The sequence below is a fragment of the Emydura macquarii genome, unplaced genomic scaffold, assembly GCF_026122565.2.
Source record: "Emydura macquarii macquarii isolate MOO-44397 ecotype Brisbane River unplaced genomic scaffold, CSIRO-AGI_Emac_v2 contig_71, whole genome shotgun sequence".
Taxonomy (NCBI): Eukaryota; Metazoa; Chordata; order Testudines; family Chelidae; genus Emydura; species Emydura macquarii.
In genome coordinates, this window is record NW_027130208.1 from 3,594,213 (window position 1) to 3,613,573 (window position 19,361).

At 42.7% G+C, this 19,361-nt stretch overlaps 1 protein-coding gene across 3 annotated transcripts in view; it reads left to right on the forward strand.

Moving 5' to 3' along the window:
- The window catches only part of PTPRG (protein tyrosine phosphatase receptor type G), a 532,225-nt gene that overhangs the window by 275,601 nt on the left and 237,263 nt on the right, over positions 1-19,361 (forward strand). For all 3 annotated transcript variants that reach the window (XM_067541509.1, XM_067541517.1, XM_067541525.1), the window contains exons 3-4: positions 2,010-2,189; positions 13,251-13,399. In XM_067541509.1, the coding sequence (XP_067397610.1) occupies positions 2,010-2,189; positions 13,251-13,399 (329 nt within the window). The remainder of the gene's footprint in view (positions 1-2,009; positions 2,190-13,250; positions 13,400-19,361) is intronic.

The following is a 19,361-nucleotide window of genomic DNA, read 5'->3' on the forward strand; positions in this document are numbered from 1 at the left end:
GGGGGCACTACGTAGCAGCCCTCCATGACAGTAGGCTTTTCAGAACCCCCGAGTTCTATTTGAGTCGTATAATTCCCATTGTCTTCAATGGGAGGACTGCTAGGCCGGTGTGCAGCACTCTGGCAATCCCTTTGGTCTGAATTTGTAACAATACCAAAATGTCATAGCTGGATTGTTATTTGCAACGCGAGGCCTTTTGAAATGTAACAAAATCACAAATTCCATAGCCTGAAAGCAAGTTTGCATTAACATGGCAATCTAAAATTCTCCACAAAACAATTTCCAAGCGTGCATAAGGAAAATCCATCTAAAAACAGAACCTGTTTAGTTTTACTGGAATAGGACTTGATCATTGGGTTCCCTTACAGCAGTGCACTGGAAATTCATTTAAGGTGGCCTTTACTGAGGGTACGTCTACACTGACTGTGGCAAATTCACCACCGTCAGATCGATTTTTCCCATTCGATTGAATGGCAGTGAAGACATGCTCAATTGATCTGGAAGTTGATTTAATAAAACCACCTTCCCAAAAAGTGTAGCGCTGCGTCGTCGGGTACGCATTTCCTGTCGGTGCAGCGCTGTGGAGATGATGCTCTAAACAGAAGTTACAAAGTCGATGGGAGTTGCTGGCAGTGTAGATCAGGCCTAAGAGTATACGTTGAATCATGAGCTACATTAGACCAACTTCTCAACAGGGCAGAGACCATAGCTGATTTTTAAAACACGTTGCCATTCTGCTGGCTTGTAATTAACAAACAGGACACTTTGTTCGGGTTAGTGTGTAGCATTTGTAGGTGATCAGTACGGAGCACAAAATCAAGGTATCCATTAAGTGTCCTGCATTAGAACAACTCACTGGAAGATGAGTCAGATTTGTAGGATGCCTTTCAGAGCTAGGGAGTTTAGAATTCCCTCCACAAGGAGGGTCATCCTTCACAGCTTTCTCTGTTCAGAACAGCACTAAAATTTGAATAACTGTGATACTTGCTTCCTCAGAGGCTAGCACAAGGGACAAAACATATGTGCTCAAGGGGGAAAACTACAGGATGCAATCCAATAACTCATATATTAAGCCAATTATGTGTTTTACTTCCATCGCTTTACAAACAAACAATAAATCCTACTGTATAAAAATAAGAGGGGCGGATAGAGAGGCTGAAGAGTGTCAGTTTGTAGCACTGTTTCTACTGTTGACTAGCTACACTATATAAAGCAAACGCTGCTGTGCTAGGTGAACAGATGTGTATGCAAGACACGGTTGATCTTTCCATGGCACATCATATTGCTATTTGACTTTGGGGGGGAGATTTGGGAGAGTAATTTAAATCAACTGAGAAATTACGTGAAAACAAATTGGAGTAGTGAGAAAAATAAAAGCAAGAGAAAGGAGAAATAGAAGAAAAGTTAGTATTTTCCTCTATGCTGTCCTATCACTCGCCTCTACCATTTCTCCTTTCTGTAGTTTTTTATTTTTTTGTATTACCCAAATTTGTTCACGCTTAATTTCTCAGTTGATTTAAATTAAGTTCACCTTCTGGTTGCCAGCTTTTAGAACCTCAAGGAAAAAATAGCAGTTACTTAAGATGATATCATCTAACCAACTTGTCCCACAAACTAGAGTTAATGGATTAGTAATATTTTAATTATCTACTGCACAAAGGTAAACTACATAACTTCCTACTATTTCTCCAGCTATTTGAATGTTGCTATAACACGATACTAACTCATAACTCAGTCATGACGAGATTGGTGAATTGCAGATAATTTTCAAGAAGGGCAATTTAATATAAGCACTGTTGCTTATTGCTAGAGGCAAATTTTGAGTACTGCATAAAGTTAATGGATTTCAGTCTCTTCATAGGTTGCGTGTCTTAATTTTTTAGAATGCAGGAAATGTAGCAGCGCCACAGTTACCTTTGGAACTGAAATGCTTACTGCTCTTACTTATCGATAGTCTCTTAACAGTTGGCCCATCAGAACAACAAGTTGTTGGTCTTGTCTTTTAACAGGTACCTATGGTCCTGAGCACTGGGTTACTTCAAGTGTGGATTGTGGAGGCACTCACCAGTCTCCAATAGACATTGTAGACCATCAGGCACGTGTTGGAGATGAGTATCAAGAATTACAGCTTGATGGTTTCGACAATGAATCCTCTAACAAGACATGGATGAAAAACACTGGGAAAACAGGTATGTTCTTTTCTGTTTGTGTTCATAAGCCTGTCTTCAATCAATTAAAAATTCAAGCTATAAATAAAAAAAACCCACATAGACATTCCATTCTTCTATTTAATTTTTAACATGAGAACCTCCCAGTATAGGTTGTCAGGTTGCTATGTCTGCATTCCATGCAGCATTAGTGCTGTGGATCAGTTTTTAACAGTTAAACCAGCCAAGTGAGCGTCACAATAAAGTATGTGTAACCTTGAATTACCAGCTAAAGGAGGCTATAGAGTCCAGGAGTGAAGAGTGCCATAATGAAAGGCTCAAAGATATTCTTGTGAATAAAAGAAAAGACTAGGGGTTAGGAGGTTCTCACACAGAAAGGGCAATAGATGTGCGAAGTGGTGTAGTTGTGATTCATCTATTGTTGGTATTATGATCACTGTCACTGTTCTTCTCTTCTGGCCCATTTTTATAATTGCTTTATAAAAGAACAGTCTGAAGACATTGCTTATTTGTAACAAATATTCAGTGGCTCATCAAAAGGTCAAGGTTGATTTATCTTCAGAGTTGCTTTCATTTGATTGCACTTGAATACCCAAATTGTAAAAAGCAGAAATCATAAGGGTTGCCATTTCAGTTGTCAAGGTCAAGAATTTTTAGGTAATTGAATTAAATCTATAATTAATTCAATTTTATTTATTAAATCTATGTTTATATCATTAATATTCTAAACGTGTCTCTGCAGTACTTTATATCATGTTTCTCTAGTTAAGGGTCTACTCACATTCGCAGTACAAGTCGTGCCTCGGGGGGTTGTAGCATGGCTACATATGCATTCTCCGAGTGACCTGGCATATAGACTTACTGATTGCTGAATTCAGTGTGCTTTTTATCAGGGCCATAGATACTAGCCAGAGATCCAGTTTGGCCGTTACTGAATTCAGAATCCCGTGGACTACGTAGAGATTTTGAGACTTCCTCGAGTTAATGGATGGGGTGCCAGCTGGGGTTGTAGAAAATCAGGGTTCATTTCACTTCTCTGCCACAGACTTCCTATGTGACCCTGGGCAAGTCACTTAGCCTCCCCATGCCTCAGTTCCCCATCTGTAAAACAGGGTAGTAGCCATGCCCTGCCTCAAAGGAATGTTGTGAGGATAAATACATTAAAGATGAAGAGGTGGTCGGATACTTGGATGGTGGTGGGAACCATACAAGTATTGAAGGTAGAAAAATAGGACCATATCTATTAAATCAAATTCCTTGTAAGAATATTACTATGACGTGTGAAAGAAAATAGCAAGAGAATGGAAAAAATATACCATTCTAGAAAGCATGAGATAGACAATGACATGGTCGTGCTGTGTTCACACACAAACTGCAATTGGCCGGAGGTGAAACATGTTCCGGATATACTGGCCAATAGGGCCCTGTCCCGAGAGGTGAAACTGAAGGGGGCAGAAGGCACAGGATCAGACCTTGGGGAGACAGAGCATCAAAGCAGTGGTCAGCGCAATCTGAGATAGGACACCAAATACAGTCCTTGACAAGTTTTATTAAAGTTTGTCTGGCATGGGGGGAGGAGAAAATAACTTCTGCTTCTATTGCTCCTTTCATCCAAGAGTCTCAAAATGCAAATGTCAATTGCAAATGTTATTGTTAATGCTGTTGTTGCAAATGTCAATAAGTTATGTGTCCCATTACCATTTTGAGGTAGGTAAGTAGCAGCTTCCCACTTCACTGAGACTGAGGGGTTAAGTGACTTGCCCAACATCATGCAGAATGTCTGTGGCAAATGGGGAAAGGACTTGGATATCTGAATTACTAGTCCTCCACTTCAACCTCTAACCCAGATCTCCTAAATTACTGTTGTTCCATAATTAAAAAAAGAGGGGGGGAGAAGAATATAATTTTCCTCTTAAAATAGAAATGTGTGCTTTGTCCTTTGGATACATAAAAAAAATGCAAGTGAATGTATAACAGTTTTCTGCTACAGTCAGAAATGTTTATACCTTCTTCAATGCTATGAGCTATATGCCCTCTTTGTAGCAAAGAGGGTTCTGAAAGAGCTGAGGTTTACTACTCAAACATACCTTGTGAGCTACATTCGCTGCCGTCCAGCCTTGTGGAGGATAAACATTTGTGGTATCCAACAATGGGTGTCACTAGAAACATCAAGAAAAAAACAAACACTGGATAGTGTGGGAGGGAAGGTGCCGATCGCTGCCTTGCCGCATGTTGTAGTGGCATGAGTAGTAGGAATAGGCAGGGAGTTTCCCCAAGTTTCTGGCAGTCAGAAATGAAGGCCATGCCTTTCCTCACACATGCTGTATGCTTTTCATATTGCTACATCCTTACACATACATTCTTTCATGCTGCAAATATGAAAGTCACAGTCACATCACTGTGAACAGTAAACGCAACACACAAGAGTCATTGGCCCGGAATCTTTCTCCTTGTTTCATGGACCAGGTGGTGTCCATCCCCTCTGCAGCAGCCGCTGCTGTTGTCATCCAAGGATGACTATCTGATCTGAGGGGATGGCACCCTGGAGTTCTTTTTCCTAGGCAGGCTGCCTATCAAAGCTGAAGAGCCCCACCTGTCCTGAGCAGTCTGGTTTCTTTTAAAGGCATCAGACTTGGCTCTGCTACCGTGTTTGAACTCTTCACACGAAGGTGTGGATTTTTGCTGTGGGCTAGTGCCACTCAGAACACCAGTGATCAGCTGTTCCTTTTCTGTAGTGTCTCATGTCCTTTTCTCAGTTGTGCACACAGTCTTTTTTGCTTTGCTGTCTACTCTAAGGTGTTGGACTCAGTCTGTTGACATGTTGCTTTAGCACCTATATCTCCTCCCATATTTTCTCAGGCCCCACCCACTTCCTGGGGTTTGCAGGATGATTTTGCTGGGAGGAATTTTAGATTGGAGGTTGGTATAGCAGGAAACCAAGTAGGATGGGTAGAAGGTATTGGCAGACTTTGTAGTAAATGGCACAAGTGTCATGGGAATAGGTAGCCCCATAAGATCTTTATTGTACATACTGACACAGTCAATCAACTGAATGTCTATTTAAGCGATAATGATGGATGCAGAGGGCATTTTTTAGCAGTTAATGACTGCTTGGAGGAGGTGCAGATCCTAGGCAAAACCAAAGGCTCTTAGCTTAGACACTCATTAACTGCCAGGAAATGCCTGACTCAGATATTGGTTTTGCTGATACATTACTGAAACATTTTCCTTAAAAAGGAAAGAAATTACTCTTTTATGTACTGAGAAGTGAACTGTGAAATGCATGCTGCTATGGAGCTGTGTAATACTGGGTTTTTCCCTAGCAGATAAAGAACAGTATAGTAACCCATAAGAAAACAGGACTTCAATGTGAATATGGAACCAAATTACATTAAGGCTTTGTCTATCCTAGGAGGGTTTAGCCTATCTAGTTATAGTGGTATAACTATACCAGCAACACACTCTAGTGTGGATGCAGTTTCATAGTGCTTATCGTGGTATAATTGATGCCAGTTCCCGGACAGGCATAAGCTCTACTGGTATCAGCTATACTGGTATGATACGGCTTTTACTGCCATAGCTATCCTGGTAAAACCAATAAATGCAGACCAGGCCTTAGGCTGAATATTCTTAATGAAGGCCCTGTTGTTTCTAGGTTTTCCAGTGAGAGCAGCACTTCCTACTACAGAATGTAAATGTTGCTCTTCAAACCCCTAGTCACGTAGGACTTGACAAATGTCTTCCCTTTTGGAATGGAACTTACCAAATATAACTGCAAGAAGGTTTTTTTGTTAATTAGTTCTAATGTGCGAGGGTCACCATTTTGGCTGACACGGTCTGAACCAGTAATTTCTGGCATTGAAATTACAAGCCTCTACAGCTTGAACTCAAGAGCTGGCTTTGGCGGCTGTATGTTGTAAAAAGGCCCTATTTTCTACAGATGAGCAGAGGGAGATACACAACGCATACTGACCAGTGGGTTGCACAAGCCAAAACAATTCACCTGTTTTGGAGCATCAGTAGAGTGGAAAAAATACATTTTCCTCCTCATGTAAAAATTCTATTTTAGACTGTTCTAATCAAAAACTACCTTGAGAAAAGAGAGCTGAAAATTGATGTGGAAATAGCCCTTATTGTGGAGAACTGCCCTTCAGTGTGCCAATGAAAATTGCTCAAATTAAACTGTGTAATAACCCACTGAAGACCATGGCTTATGCATGCACAGTACTGTTGGCATGCTCTTTCAGCCTTCATAGCGGTGTTCAGAGAGAAGGCAGGAAGCACCAAGCATTCAGTGTGAAGCTAACTCTACTGCAGGGAGGAAATGAGTTCACAGCACATCTTACAAGGTAACAGCCACATATCGCCTAAGGTTTGCAAGTTCGGGGATCCATCCTGTGAACTACTGTGTAGCCCAAATATCTCCACATTGTGGGATTCTGGTTTTTCTGTTTTCTTCTTTGAAAACCAGAAAGCCCCAGGGAATTCCATTTTAAAAAATCCCTTAACGACTGCGTTAAACAAGTACCATGGTTTCACAGGTAAGAACTCAAAATTTACTAAATGACCCAAGTTAAGGTGACACACAACCTTAACTCTGCCCTCATACGTATGCAGTATAATAGTCTTTATTCACCAGGGGGAAACATTTCAAAAGCGATAAGTCTGCATCCCATTCAAAGTCAATAGGAGTATTGTGCTTAAATCACTTGTGCGTTTCTGAAAATTTTACCAGTGATCACCAGTTAATTTAGGTTCACAGGTATATTGCAGCTGCTGTAGAAAGCAGATTTAATTAACTTAACTAGCTGGTTAAAGTAGATTTATGACTGGTTTGCATTGCTGAGAGAGTACAAAGCTGCTGGAGAAAGCTGCTGATTCTGGCCCATTCTAAAATATTACAATACCAAGTAACACTTCTTCTGTGCAACCTTAGATACAGGTATTTAGCGTCTAGTACTGTGTGAGCGCTAGAGTCCATATAGTAACGTATATGAAAGTTACACCAGAAGACCATCTTACAGATTGACTCTCAAAACACAGAATAATAGTGAACATTTTATGACCTGTATGGATCACTACCAAAAGTGCAGCAGTTCAAGTACCTAGGTTTGATAGAACGGGATTATGGTGAGCCCAGTGACAAATTTATAAGCAGAACAGGAAAGGCGTGGACTAAATGGAGAGAAATGAGGGCATGTGATAGGAGAATGCCTATCAAATTGAAAAGTAAGATCTGCAAAACAGTAATTAGGCTTGTACTTTTGTATGGCTCTTACTGCTGGGCACTGAGGAAGAGACGGGAGCAGCTCTTCACTACAGTGGAAATGAAAATGTTGATGGATGCTCGGAGTGACAAGGATGGACCATATTCAGCACGAACGCATTAGGGGAAGTGTGAAGGTGGCACCAATTATAGAAAAATGGAGGGAATCCAGGCTTAGATGGTTTGGGCATGTGAAAAGATGAGAAGTCTTTATAGGACACAGAATGCTAAACTTAGAAGTGGATGGTAAGAGAAGGGTTGGAAGACCCAAAGCTAAACGGATGGATGTTATACAAAAGGATTGGATTAGCAATGGCGTTTCTGAAGAACTGCTTCAACAGACTGTAATGGAGAAGAAGTACTCGAAGAGCTGACCCCTTACAGATGGGAATAAGGCTAGAAGATGATGATACAGGCCACCTAACTTTGTAGCTAAGTTAGCTTTGTGCTTCATTCCCTGAATTCCATTTACCGAAGGGAGGCACTGCTAGTAAAAGCGAACATGTACAGTTCTGAGTACAGCCCTGATCTTGGAATGAACTTCACACGGCTGGGACCTTTGTGCCTGTGGAGAGCCCCGCTGATTTCACAACTGAGTAAATGCATCCTTCACGTTCTCTTGGTGTTGAGATCCCTGCAATCTTTGTAAGAAAGGGTATGTTACATTCCGGTGTCAACCCAGAGTTCTGCAGCCTTACGTTTGCAGTCCCTATTGTTTTTAGATCTAAGTCTGGACATTAGCAATACTGTACTTTGAAATCGGGTGGCCACTCAGACATCCCCAGGATACTGGACATTCCAGTACTTCCAGGAACGGTTGGGCCCACCCCCATCTGCATGACCCTGCCTCCCCCTGAATGACCTCGCATGCACACATCTAGTGCCCATCTTTAAAAAAGGGAAGAAGGAGGATCCAGGGAACTACAGACCAGTCATCCTCAACTCAGTCCCAAGAAAAATCATGGGGCGGGTCCTCAAGGAATCCATTTTGAAACACTTGGAGGAGAGGAAGATGATCAGAAACAGCTTGGATTCACCAAGAGCGAGTCATGCCTGACCAATCTGATTGCCTTCTATCATGAGATGACTGGCTCTGTGGATTTGGGGAAAGCGGTGGACGTAATATATCTTGACTTTAGCAAAGCTTTTGGTACAGTCTCCCATGGTATTCTTGCCAGCAAGTTAAAGTAGTATGAGTTGGATGAATGGATTATAAGGTGGATAGAAAGCTGGCTAGAGTGTCGGGTTCAATGGCTCGATGTCTAGTTGGCAGCTGGTAACAAGCGGGGTGCCCCAGGGATCAGTGCTGAGGCTGGTTTTGTTCAACATCTTCATTGCACCATTGCATGGATTGCACCCTCAGCAGGTTTGTGGATGACACTAAGCTGGGGGGAGTGACAGATAAGCTGGAGGGTAGAGAGAGGTTAGAGAGTGAGCTAGCCAAATTGGAAGATTGGGCCAAAGGCAATCTGATGAGGTTCAAGAAGGACAAGTGCAGAGTCCTGCACTTAGGACAGAAGAATCCCATGTACAGCTACAGACTGGGGACTGACTGGCTAGGCAGCAGTTCTGCAGAAAAGGACCTGGGGGTTACAGTGGACAAGAAGCTGCATATATGTCAACAGCATGCCCTTGTTGTCACGAAAGCTAACGGCATATTGGGCTGCATTTCCAGCAGATCGAGGGAAGTGATTATTCCCCTCTATTCAGCACTGGTGAGGCCACATTTGGAGTATTGTGTCCCGATTTGGGTTCCCCAATACAGAAAGGATATGGATAAATTGGAAAGAGTCCTGTGGAGGGCAATGAAAATGATGAGGGGGCTGGGACACTTATGAAGAGAGGCTGAGGGAACCTGGGCTTGTTTAGTCTGCAGAATAGAAGAATGATGGGGGATTTGATAGCAGCCTTCAACTACCTTAAAGGAGGTTCCAGGGAGGATGGAGCTAGGCTGTTCTCAGTGGTGGCAGATGACAGAACTAGGAGCAATGGTCTCAAGTTGCAGTGGGGGAGGTCTAGGTTGGATATTGGGAAAAACTTTTTCACTAGGAGGGTGGTGAAGCACTGAAATGGGTTACCTAGGGAGGTGGTGGAATCTCCATCCTTAGGTTTCTAAGGCCCGGCTTGACAAATCCCTGGCTGAGATGATTTAGTTGGGGTTGGTGCTGCTTTGAGCAGGGGGCTGGACTAGATGACCTCCTGAGGTCCCTTCCAATCCTAGTATTCTCTGATTCATGCTGGTAGGGGTGGGACAGCATGCTATTCATAATGACATCCCCCGTCTGTGATACTGGACAAAACCATGTCTGATTTTGTCTTAGCGTGGGACGGGGACAAACCTTCCAAAACAGAACTGTCTGGTTTAATACCAGAGAAATAGCCTGCCTGCTTTCCAATCATTTTCAGCTGTGTTTTTTCTACTATGTTCCCTGATTAAATCATTGTGTAAGGATAAGATGTCAAGAAGTCTTGTACCGTGGTGTTTGGATATTACAGTTCTGGGTAATGCTAGAAATAGTTTACATGAAGAAAAATCTGTTGGCAGTAACAGACTATGGCTGAGGGAAAGAGATCGTGGGGCGTGCATGTCATATGACACGGGGTAATAAGAAACACTGTAAAATGAACAATTAGATGAACATTTCAGATTGCACGTCCTTCTAATTATCCTATTAATTATTCATCTGAAACAAGTAAAATGACCCCTGACAGAGCTATAAATGATTTAGGTACTATCAAATATTTATAAGATGCAACTGAATCCCCACTGTGCATTGTAACAGATGCACATGAATGTGCTCTCTTGGATTCCTCATCGTGTGCAATTTCATATATGGGATTTATAACCAATTGAATGCCATCGATAGTATTTTTAAAAGCTACCAAGTCCAGCCAGAGGTTTGAGAGGGAGAAAGTTGTGGTGCTTTCAGCCACTTCTTTGATTTAATGGGCATAATTCAGAATAAAGATGGAGGGCCAGAACTGGTGCAGATATGCTGTAGGTGGCGAGCACCGAATTCCTCCGTTGGACATGAACTCCCTGCTGGTACCAATAGAGAGCTGCAGCTAGGTCCTGCACCTGTGCTTCCCTCAGCCACCTGGGCCTCTGAGAAGGGTGTGTCAGGGGAATAAGAGGCCTTGGTGGAACGGAGCTCCACTGCATCAATGGTGCAACTTTAGGGCTGCTGCGGGGCTGATCTAATTGCATCAGATCTGGATCTGACACTGGACATCAGGGAAGTGTAACTAGCTCCCTCACATGCCTGCACCTGCTCCTCTGCTGAGCAGAGCTGCAGTACAGGAGAAATCCTAACCCGTATGGTTTCCATTTCACATTATTTCACAACTAACTTGTTTGTATTTCAGCTTTGAGTAAAAATTTCCCATCTGTACATAATAAAAAAGGATTTATAGGGTCTGAGTTCAGCTGCTTCTGTTGTGATGACACAGTTTGGTTAAGAAAGCCTGAAACTCCTCACTGGCCGTGTTTTTCACTGAAAGCTTTCATCTTGAGGTTCCAACCACAGTAAGTGGTGCTTCCTGGCTACTTTTAGGAGATCTGCTTTGGAACAAAAGCTATTAAAGACATAGATAAACAAAAAACAATTTCCCTTTTATTGTTAAGCGGGGGATTTGTGTAAGAAGCCTTCATTTGGTCTCATGTCTCCTAAAAGAGGGAGGAGGTAGACATGGAAGATGATCTTGTAGCTAAAACAACAGACTGGGGTTAGGGAGATCTGGCTTCAATTCTCAGTTCTCCACAGACTTCTTCTGGGACCTTGAGCCAGTCACTTAATCTCTCTGTGTGTCAGTTCCCCAGCTGTCAAATGGACACACTAATACTCCCTATTTCTGACCTCTTGTTTGCTTTTGTTATAAGCTGATCAGGGTAGGGACCGTCTCTTACTATCAGTCACATTGCTTGAGGAAGTTCCTGGAAGGCGCTCAGATACTCTAGTGAGGAGCACAGGCTAAGAAGCAGTAAAGAATTAAATAGGAGAGGCGTTAGACAGTCCATGTGAAGAGGGAGGAGGAAGATGGAAGTGTGGAGATGGAAATTTTGCTCACCTGAGGGTAAGTCTACACTGCTAAAGCTGTGCATGGCATGGCCTGTCTGAGCTGGCTTGAATCCCGTTAGTGCAGGTAGCACTAGGTGGAAAGCCAGCACTGCGAGGGCTTCAGAGCAGGCTAACAAGCTGAGCACATACCCAGGTGCTGCTGCGCCGCTGACGTCCCTGCTCTTGTTGCCCTCTGGCTGGATTCAAGTAGCTGGAGTAGGTGAACCATGCATTGTACGGGTTTTGTTGTGTAGACGTACCCTGCGTTAGGGGTGTGGCGTTTGGATCGGGGTTTAGGGGAGGCTCGCTAAGAGTGTTTCCGCCTATTCTGCTGGGTTCTAGTGCGTCTCAAGAATGCCTCCAAAAGAGACATTCAGCGCTGCAGGTTTGTTGTTTGCACACCTGGAAAATTGAAAGTTCTGATGATCCTGCCTTTGAATTCAGAAGAAGGGAATTTCAGGCACAGTGCTCTTTGATGTTGCTACACAGGCTCCAGCATTTTGCGCCTTAATGCAGCTAACTGCTTTTTAATGAAAAGAGACTCCCTGGCTAGAGAAATAAATGCTTAACACTGTGTCTCAGAAGGCAAGTTTGAAATGGCGTCCTCCCACACCAAAGTCCCGACTCAGCCAAGTCCTTAAGCATGTGCGTAACTTTAAGCTCGTAAATAAACATATTGTCTGCAATGGGATTGCTCACGTGCTTCAGTTCTTTGCTTGAATAGAGCCCGGGGATGGAAAAGATAGGGCCTAATCCTGCCCCTGGTGCCCTGTGCGATGGAGGCCATGCTGCAGTCAGGAATCTCCTTCAGGATGCAGGATAGTGCTGTCTCTTCCAGCTGCTCAAGGGCGGAGTCACATGCCTGGCAGGGAAGACGGGTCTATTAGAGTGAAGGGACCTCCTCCCAGGACAGGCTGGAAGAAGATGCCAGCTGCAAATACGCCCCACTTAGAAAATCTGTTTCAAATAAAAGAAAAAAGACCTCCTCTGTCTGAGTCCTGTTTCTGCCCCTCTAGAAGCTTGGCAGGATTTCTGCTGGGCCCAATGTGGGGAAGGAAGGGGTTTGGATTACCTATGGATGGCAAGGGGGGAAGATCTCGTTCACATGGCAGCCGTGCTTCCCTCTCAGTCCATGTCCGCCAGTTCCACATGTGGAGCAGGAGCGGTGCCGCTCCCACATTTGGCTCACTCATCATTAGTGATCAGGTGGTCCGGAGGTCCCATACATGGGGTTAACTGATGCTCAGAGATACTCTGACAGCTGTGTGAAGGGTTCTGTAGTAGTAGTTTTGCCAGTTGAGACAAGAAGGTCCCTGTTTGGCTCATGTTTTTGATGACATTGTAGAACCATAGAGTTAGAAGGGACCACAAGGGTCATCTAGTCTAAGCCCTGCCAAGATGCAGGATTTGTTGTGTCTAAACCATCCAAGACAGATGGCTATCCAGCCTCCTTTTGAAAACCTCCAGCAAAGGAGCTTCCACACCCTCCCTAGGCAGTGTGCTCCGGTGTCCTACTGTCCTTACCATTAGGAAGTTTTTTCTGAGATTATGAAGAAACTTGGATAATCTCCCATTGTTTCTGTGGGATCTATCTCCCCATAATTCACCTGTGTTGGTTATATTTTCTTTCCTCGTGTATATACGTACGGTTAGAAAAACAAAGCCACTGTATAATCAGCATCTGCATCAATAATCATAAACACTGTAGCAAAAAATACACTAATAATCTTTCTCCCTCTCTTGGTCTTGTATGTGCAGTCGCTATCCTTCTGAAGGACGATTATTTCATCAGTGGTGCCGGGCTGCCGGGTAGATTCAGAGCAGAAAAAGTGGAATTTCATTGGGGTCAGAGCAATGGATCAGCTGGCTCTGAGCACAGCATCAACGGCAAGAGATTCCCTGTTGAGGTGAGTGGAAAGAAAACATGTTTATGTCCTTGCAGAAGAATGGATTGCAGTAGTTTTGAGATGCATCAGAAACTGCAATGTTCCTGTTCATTGACATTTTACTTTCCAAGTCCATTATGGCCTCTCACATATGCTACTGAGGGGCCAGTTCCCGCCTCTGCTCTGCTAAGGATGCCAGCCGTCTTCACCCACTTGTTACATTTTCAAACAAGCACCTTCGTGCTTTTGCCCAGGCCACTTTTTACGCATGACAGGAGCTCCCTGTAAACATTTGCAAAGCCACTCCTTGTACTCCTTCAAATCCGCCTTACAACTCTCCTTTGCCATGATGCCTACAAAGAACACATAGTGCAATGGGGCCCTGGTCTATGATTGATTAATTAATCACACACAATTAATAATAAATGCCATTTATTTTCCTTGTCACTAAACTTTGCTGATAGTTTGTGGTATGGTCTGTAGATTGTCTATGATGACATATAACTAATGGACTCTGATGGAAGGACAAATCATTGTGCTGGATAAACTTTTTTTCGCAGTATACATTATACACGTGTAACATGGCTGTGAATCTTGTCCGCAAATAATGTACTTATGCTGGAGGCTTATGCATAGGAATGAAAGGTGGTCTTGTGGATCAGACATGGGGATGACACTCAGGAGCCCTAGGTTCTATTCCCAGGCTCATCCTCTCTGACTTGGGGAGAGAGTTTTGGAAATGCAAAGGGAGCTAGGAACCTACCTCCCATTTGTGCCTTTGAAAATCTTCTTAATCTTTCTGCCTCATTCCCCATCTGGAGAATATGGATAGAAATCCTTTTCTCTCACTCTTTGTCTGTCTTGCCTACTTAAGCCATCAGCTCTTTGAGGCAGGGATTTTCTTTTACTATGTATTTTGACAGTGCCTAGCATGTTAGTGTCTCGACCTCAGTTGTGGCCTCTGTAATAATAAAAAACTACTAACACGTCAGTGTTGCCATCTCTTTCTCAGTTGGCAGTGCCGGTATTCGCAAAGAGGTGAATGGTTTTTACTATGGAAAAAATACATGGAAAAGCTCTGCTACCAGGCCACTCGCTTTTTGAAGTCGTGGGAAGCATAGGGGGTAGGACACTGTGCAACCCCTAGCTGGTGTCAGGTCCTTTTCCCATGGTGCCAAAGTTATACCAAGCTTGTTTGAAGAATGAAGTTATTTTGCTTTGCAAGAAGCAATGTGTTGGAAATAGTTTCCTTTTGTTTTAAATAGAAATGCGTTACTTGTTTCTTTTTGAATTGGTTGGAACACCCATTTATTTTGCTTTAAAAACAAAAAAGTCTGGATACTCATTTAAAGTGTCTATTCATGCAACAGGAGTACTTGCGTTAGAATGGGTGTGCAGGGTTGAGAGGGCCCAAAAATGAAAGTGTCTGCAATGGGTTGTGCTTATTTTTTTAATGTTGCCAAAAAGCGGTCTGCTTTTTTTCAAAATGGCTTTAATTTTAAAATATGTGGTTTATTGCAATTAAAATATAATTTAGAAACTGGACTTTATTCCTTGTTCCAACATGGACTTCTGAATTCCTGCTCTTTTTAGACTGCATGGTATTAGCAGAGAACTCACATTTTCTTCCTTTAGTATCTCTTGAAAGGAAACACATTTAAAAAATTGGGACCTGATCCCCTGTGGTGGTGCTGTGAGCCTGTTTTGCAAATCCCTTCTGCACACATTGGCCACAATGCTCCTTCATTAAAACAACAGCCGAAAGGCCCCATTGATTTTAATGGGAGCTCAGTGTGTTCAGGGGCGTCCAGGCTTGGCCCTGAGGGCTCAATCCTGCATACCCATTCTAATGCAAGTACTCCTGGTGCCTGAGGAGACACCTTGAAGAAGTATCTAGGTAAGTTTTTGCAGGATGGAACTGCTGGTGTATAACGCTAATTGTACTTCCGCCTGCCAGTGCCTACTGCGATTTTAACTGCCTTATGCTTGGAGATTCTTGCCAGAAATACTGTGCTGTGTTCTAGAGGTGCTATTTCTAGGACAGTTATGAAAAGAAAAAGGAGCAGAAATCACACAATGAGAGCCCCAATGATCTTAACCCATACACACAGTTCAGTTATCTGTGGAATACTCCGGGGCACTTTGTATTCCAAATCTGGCACAGTTCTAATGTCAAAGCAGTTGAAAGCCAGTGTTCTCTGAACCTAATTAGCAAACCAGATGTGGACTGTTCAAAGTCCATTAGTTCCAGAGCACATCCCCTGGGAATGCAGATCAATTTGGTTCATCCGTAGACTTCACTCCATAAACATGAAGTTCACGTGCACATTCCTCTAGAAAACAAAATACTTGCTGTTTAGGCTTTTTGTCGAGGAGGATGCACTGATTGCAGAAACTAATTAGCAATGTCAGATATAATGCAGAGCCTTATTGTTTGACCAAGTTGTTCGTTTTTTATTATCGCAACTAATGTGTCAGATGGTGAGGCTGTCTTTGTTAATTGGTTTCCTTCATTGAAGCCCATCTGGATCATATTTTTTTGTGATTTATATGTTAAATTAGTTGGTCCTTTTATTTCATACTTTAAAGACAAATGGAATCAAAGGCATTTTTTCGTTCAGTACTTTTATTTATACAGGGTGTAATTGTTGTCTGTTTTCAATACATAACATGTATAACAACATTTTATATGGTTGGTTTCATCATGTGGTCTTGACTGCTTATTTATTTCTTAGATTTTTTTTGCAGATATTCCAACATTCCTTACCTACCCAGCTGTTATTAACTTGGCTGTATCTGGAATCACTGGAGAACTGCTCTTGAGTGGTAAATGCCAGTATTGTGGTGGCTGTTCAGTGTATCCCAAATCTCTGCCTTTGGCCGCGTGTTCATTCCATGCTACCAGTCCTAGTTGATCACTGGGTATTACAGTGATCGCTTCTCTCACACTGAGCAGGGTTACTAGCTGGTGCTGTGATGCTGAGGATTAAAGCAGTGCTATTAGTGTGTTAATAATTCTAATAAGGAGGGTGTGGGCTCTAGACCTGCTTGGAGAAAATCTCTTGGCTTCCCTGAAACGTGTTCGCCTCATCTTAATGAGTTGCTGGTGTCTGTGTCTGTGTGTCCTGGTCTAATTACTTCATTTTTTTCCCTGGGTGTTAAAGCTGATTAGATCTATGTACAAACACCAGAAGCCATTCAACTGTGAAGTGAGAAAATTAAAATAGAACATAACATAAAAGCTTCCCTCAGGCCAGTATAGAACGTGGGTCTTCCCCATTAGAGCCATTAGTAATAACAGCAGAACGGGAATCCTCCCAGCCACTGCACTAGTTAATAGCCTGGCCTCGGCAGTGGGTCTGACACACAGGCCAGACAATCTTTCATACCTGAGCGGCTGCTAATATGGTGCAGGCATAGGTGTATCCATCTCTGGCTGGCTGACAGTCGCCGTGGTAGTGCTGTGCTGGCAGCATTCAGCATCGCTGTCTTAGCATACTGGGATATTTTTTTTTAGTCGCTTCCTGTTCATTTTTATGCAAAATTCTGATTATTTCTGTGAAGAGCAGAAATCAGAAGAGTGATTTTAATCATGACTGTGTTAATTTGATATGAGCTTCGGCTGTTTATGAGCTTTCTTTTTAATGGCTCTAATTGTCAGTTATAATGTGAATGCCATTATACAGTAATATACAGTAATTTATTTAGTAAATGAGAATCTTATTCCAAGGACTACACTGCAGTAGGCAATAGAGACCTAATCCTTTAATCTTACATGGGCAAACTTGTACTGTCTGGCACCACAAGCTGTCTTCTAAAGGTATAGCTGCAGTTTTGCACGCGTAGGCTTCTGTGCACCTTTGGAGATCTCTTTTTTCTTTTCATTGAACAAAACTCAAGAGGGGGGTTAAAAAAGATGGGCCCTTTCCTGTCGATTAACCAGATTCTTATAGAAGGATTCTTCTACGTTATGGTGATTGTCCACCCCTTTCTCTAAATTATCATCACAAACAATCATTTGCATGAGCAGTTCCTGCTGTTCCTTAAATACACGTCTTGGAACATTTGAATATTAGCCTTTCTGGTGCTCCTCTAACTCCCTCTTTGTCCTCTCTTTGGGATAGTTCCCTTAGTCTTACTATGTATAATCTAGGGCAAACTCCATTGTTGCCCAAATCTGGAGATGGTTTCTTCCATATGAATGCCCACATTCTCTCCCATAAATACATAACTTGGTTCTATAGCTATCCTATGGTCCATTAGCATCACATGACCCTATTGTTTCGTGGTGTTACCAGTCTATCAATAGATAAGGGAGTTGTGTGTCCCTGATGTAGGAGAAATGTGTGTGACTTCAGTACGGTGAAGTTCTTTCTAGAGGAAACAAGTTGAGATCTAGTGTCTTTGTCTGCTTTTACCATCCATCTTAAAGCCTTTTGCCACACTCAGGGCCATATAATGTAGATAGCCAGGGAATGAGGGTAATGTATGTCCTTTCTAGGCCGAACTCAGGACCCGGCTCATTCTCTCATTTAGGCTAGTTTTGTGTTTGCAGCTTTTCACTAGTGTTTTGGGCAAATCTTTTAACATTTGGGTACTTTTTGGATTGACGCAAAGAAGAACATGTCGCTAAATGTTTTCTTGGAGTCGAGTGTTAGAACTGCTTTACCATACAATAGCTGGGTTTGTTATTGCTGGCATCCTGCACCGTACAGAATAATACTGTTGTTGAGATGTTGCAATTGGCTTTAAGCAGAAGTGAAGTGTTCTCGTGACATAGGTAGACAGTGGTGGTTCTGTTTTCATTATATTTCTTTTGGTGGTTGCTCTTGAAATGTCCTTGCCTCCATCTGGCAAAATGTAGAAAAGGACAAGTCTGTAAGTGATGGAGGGAATTTAAAGAGACCATTGGGAATACGTTAGAGCAGGAGACGTCAAGCAGATGAAGAATTTTTGCTGTAGCATTCTCTCTGAAGGCTCAATCTCGTAGTCACATGGAGATACTTACAACTCCATTGACTCCAGTGGGAGAGCTACGAAGTTCACGCTGGATGTGAGGCTCTGGCCCTAAGTTCATGTTGTCTAGTCTGTCATATAGGTCTGCGGGAATTTCATTGGTGTGCTGTTGATTGACTCTGCACCTCTTGTCGTGTCCGTGACTTGCTCATTCAGGTATTTCCTAGCCGAATTATTCGTTTTTGAAAACTCCCAATTTGCAGGCAGTTCTGTTGCAAGCTTCAGCTACTGCTTCTTCCACAGTGCCCTGATACCCTAGAATTGACAGAGGCCCTCCAAAACGAAGGGGGAAAGCCAGAAGCTGCCCCCTCTCCTCCACTCCCCTCCGGCTTTTGCATCTCTTCCCCTCCTCCCCCATTTGAAATAATATTTTGGGCTTGTCATCTTGAATTCAGCTTTGGCCTTGAATATTCAGCTCAGTCTAATTTTAAGGAGTAATATTGATGTATTTATTGAGTACATGATTGCCTGGGTTTCCCCTGTGTTGAGCTGCCAAGCCCATGTTCATCTAAAGCAAAGCCTTATATAACTGTCTACTTTGTTTTTTCTTTTCCATGGCATAGCTGGTGCACTTTCCCTTGTGACTGCCTTTAGTGCTTCCCGTACAGTGGCAGGGGAATTGGTTGAGTCTTTAATTAATGACTTTATTGCAATAAAGGTTCCATTTTAGTGCAGAATGCTTCATCTTCTTGTAGTGAAATATTCAATCTCCATCTGGCTGATCTTTTCTGCGAATGGCCTGTGATAATTAAGAGGAAACATGAGAGGACGGTCTGAAATTAAAATGTGCGAGGTAGAGGTGTGAATGTATCATGGGACTGTTCATACACAGACCAAGACAAAATTTAAGAAAGAAAGAGTAGTCTGTTTTTACGGTGTCTTGCTGTCTGCCAGACTCAAGTAACTCACAGTAGCTGACAGGGTGCATACAGAGCAATTCAGTGGCTAGATAGAGATACAGTTCCCT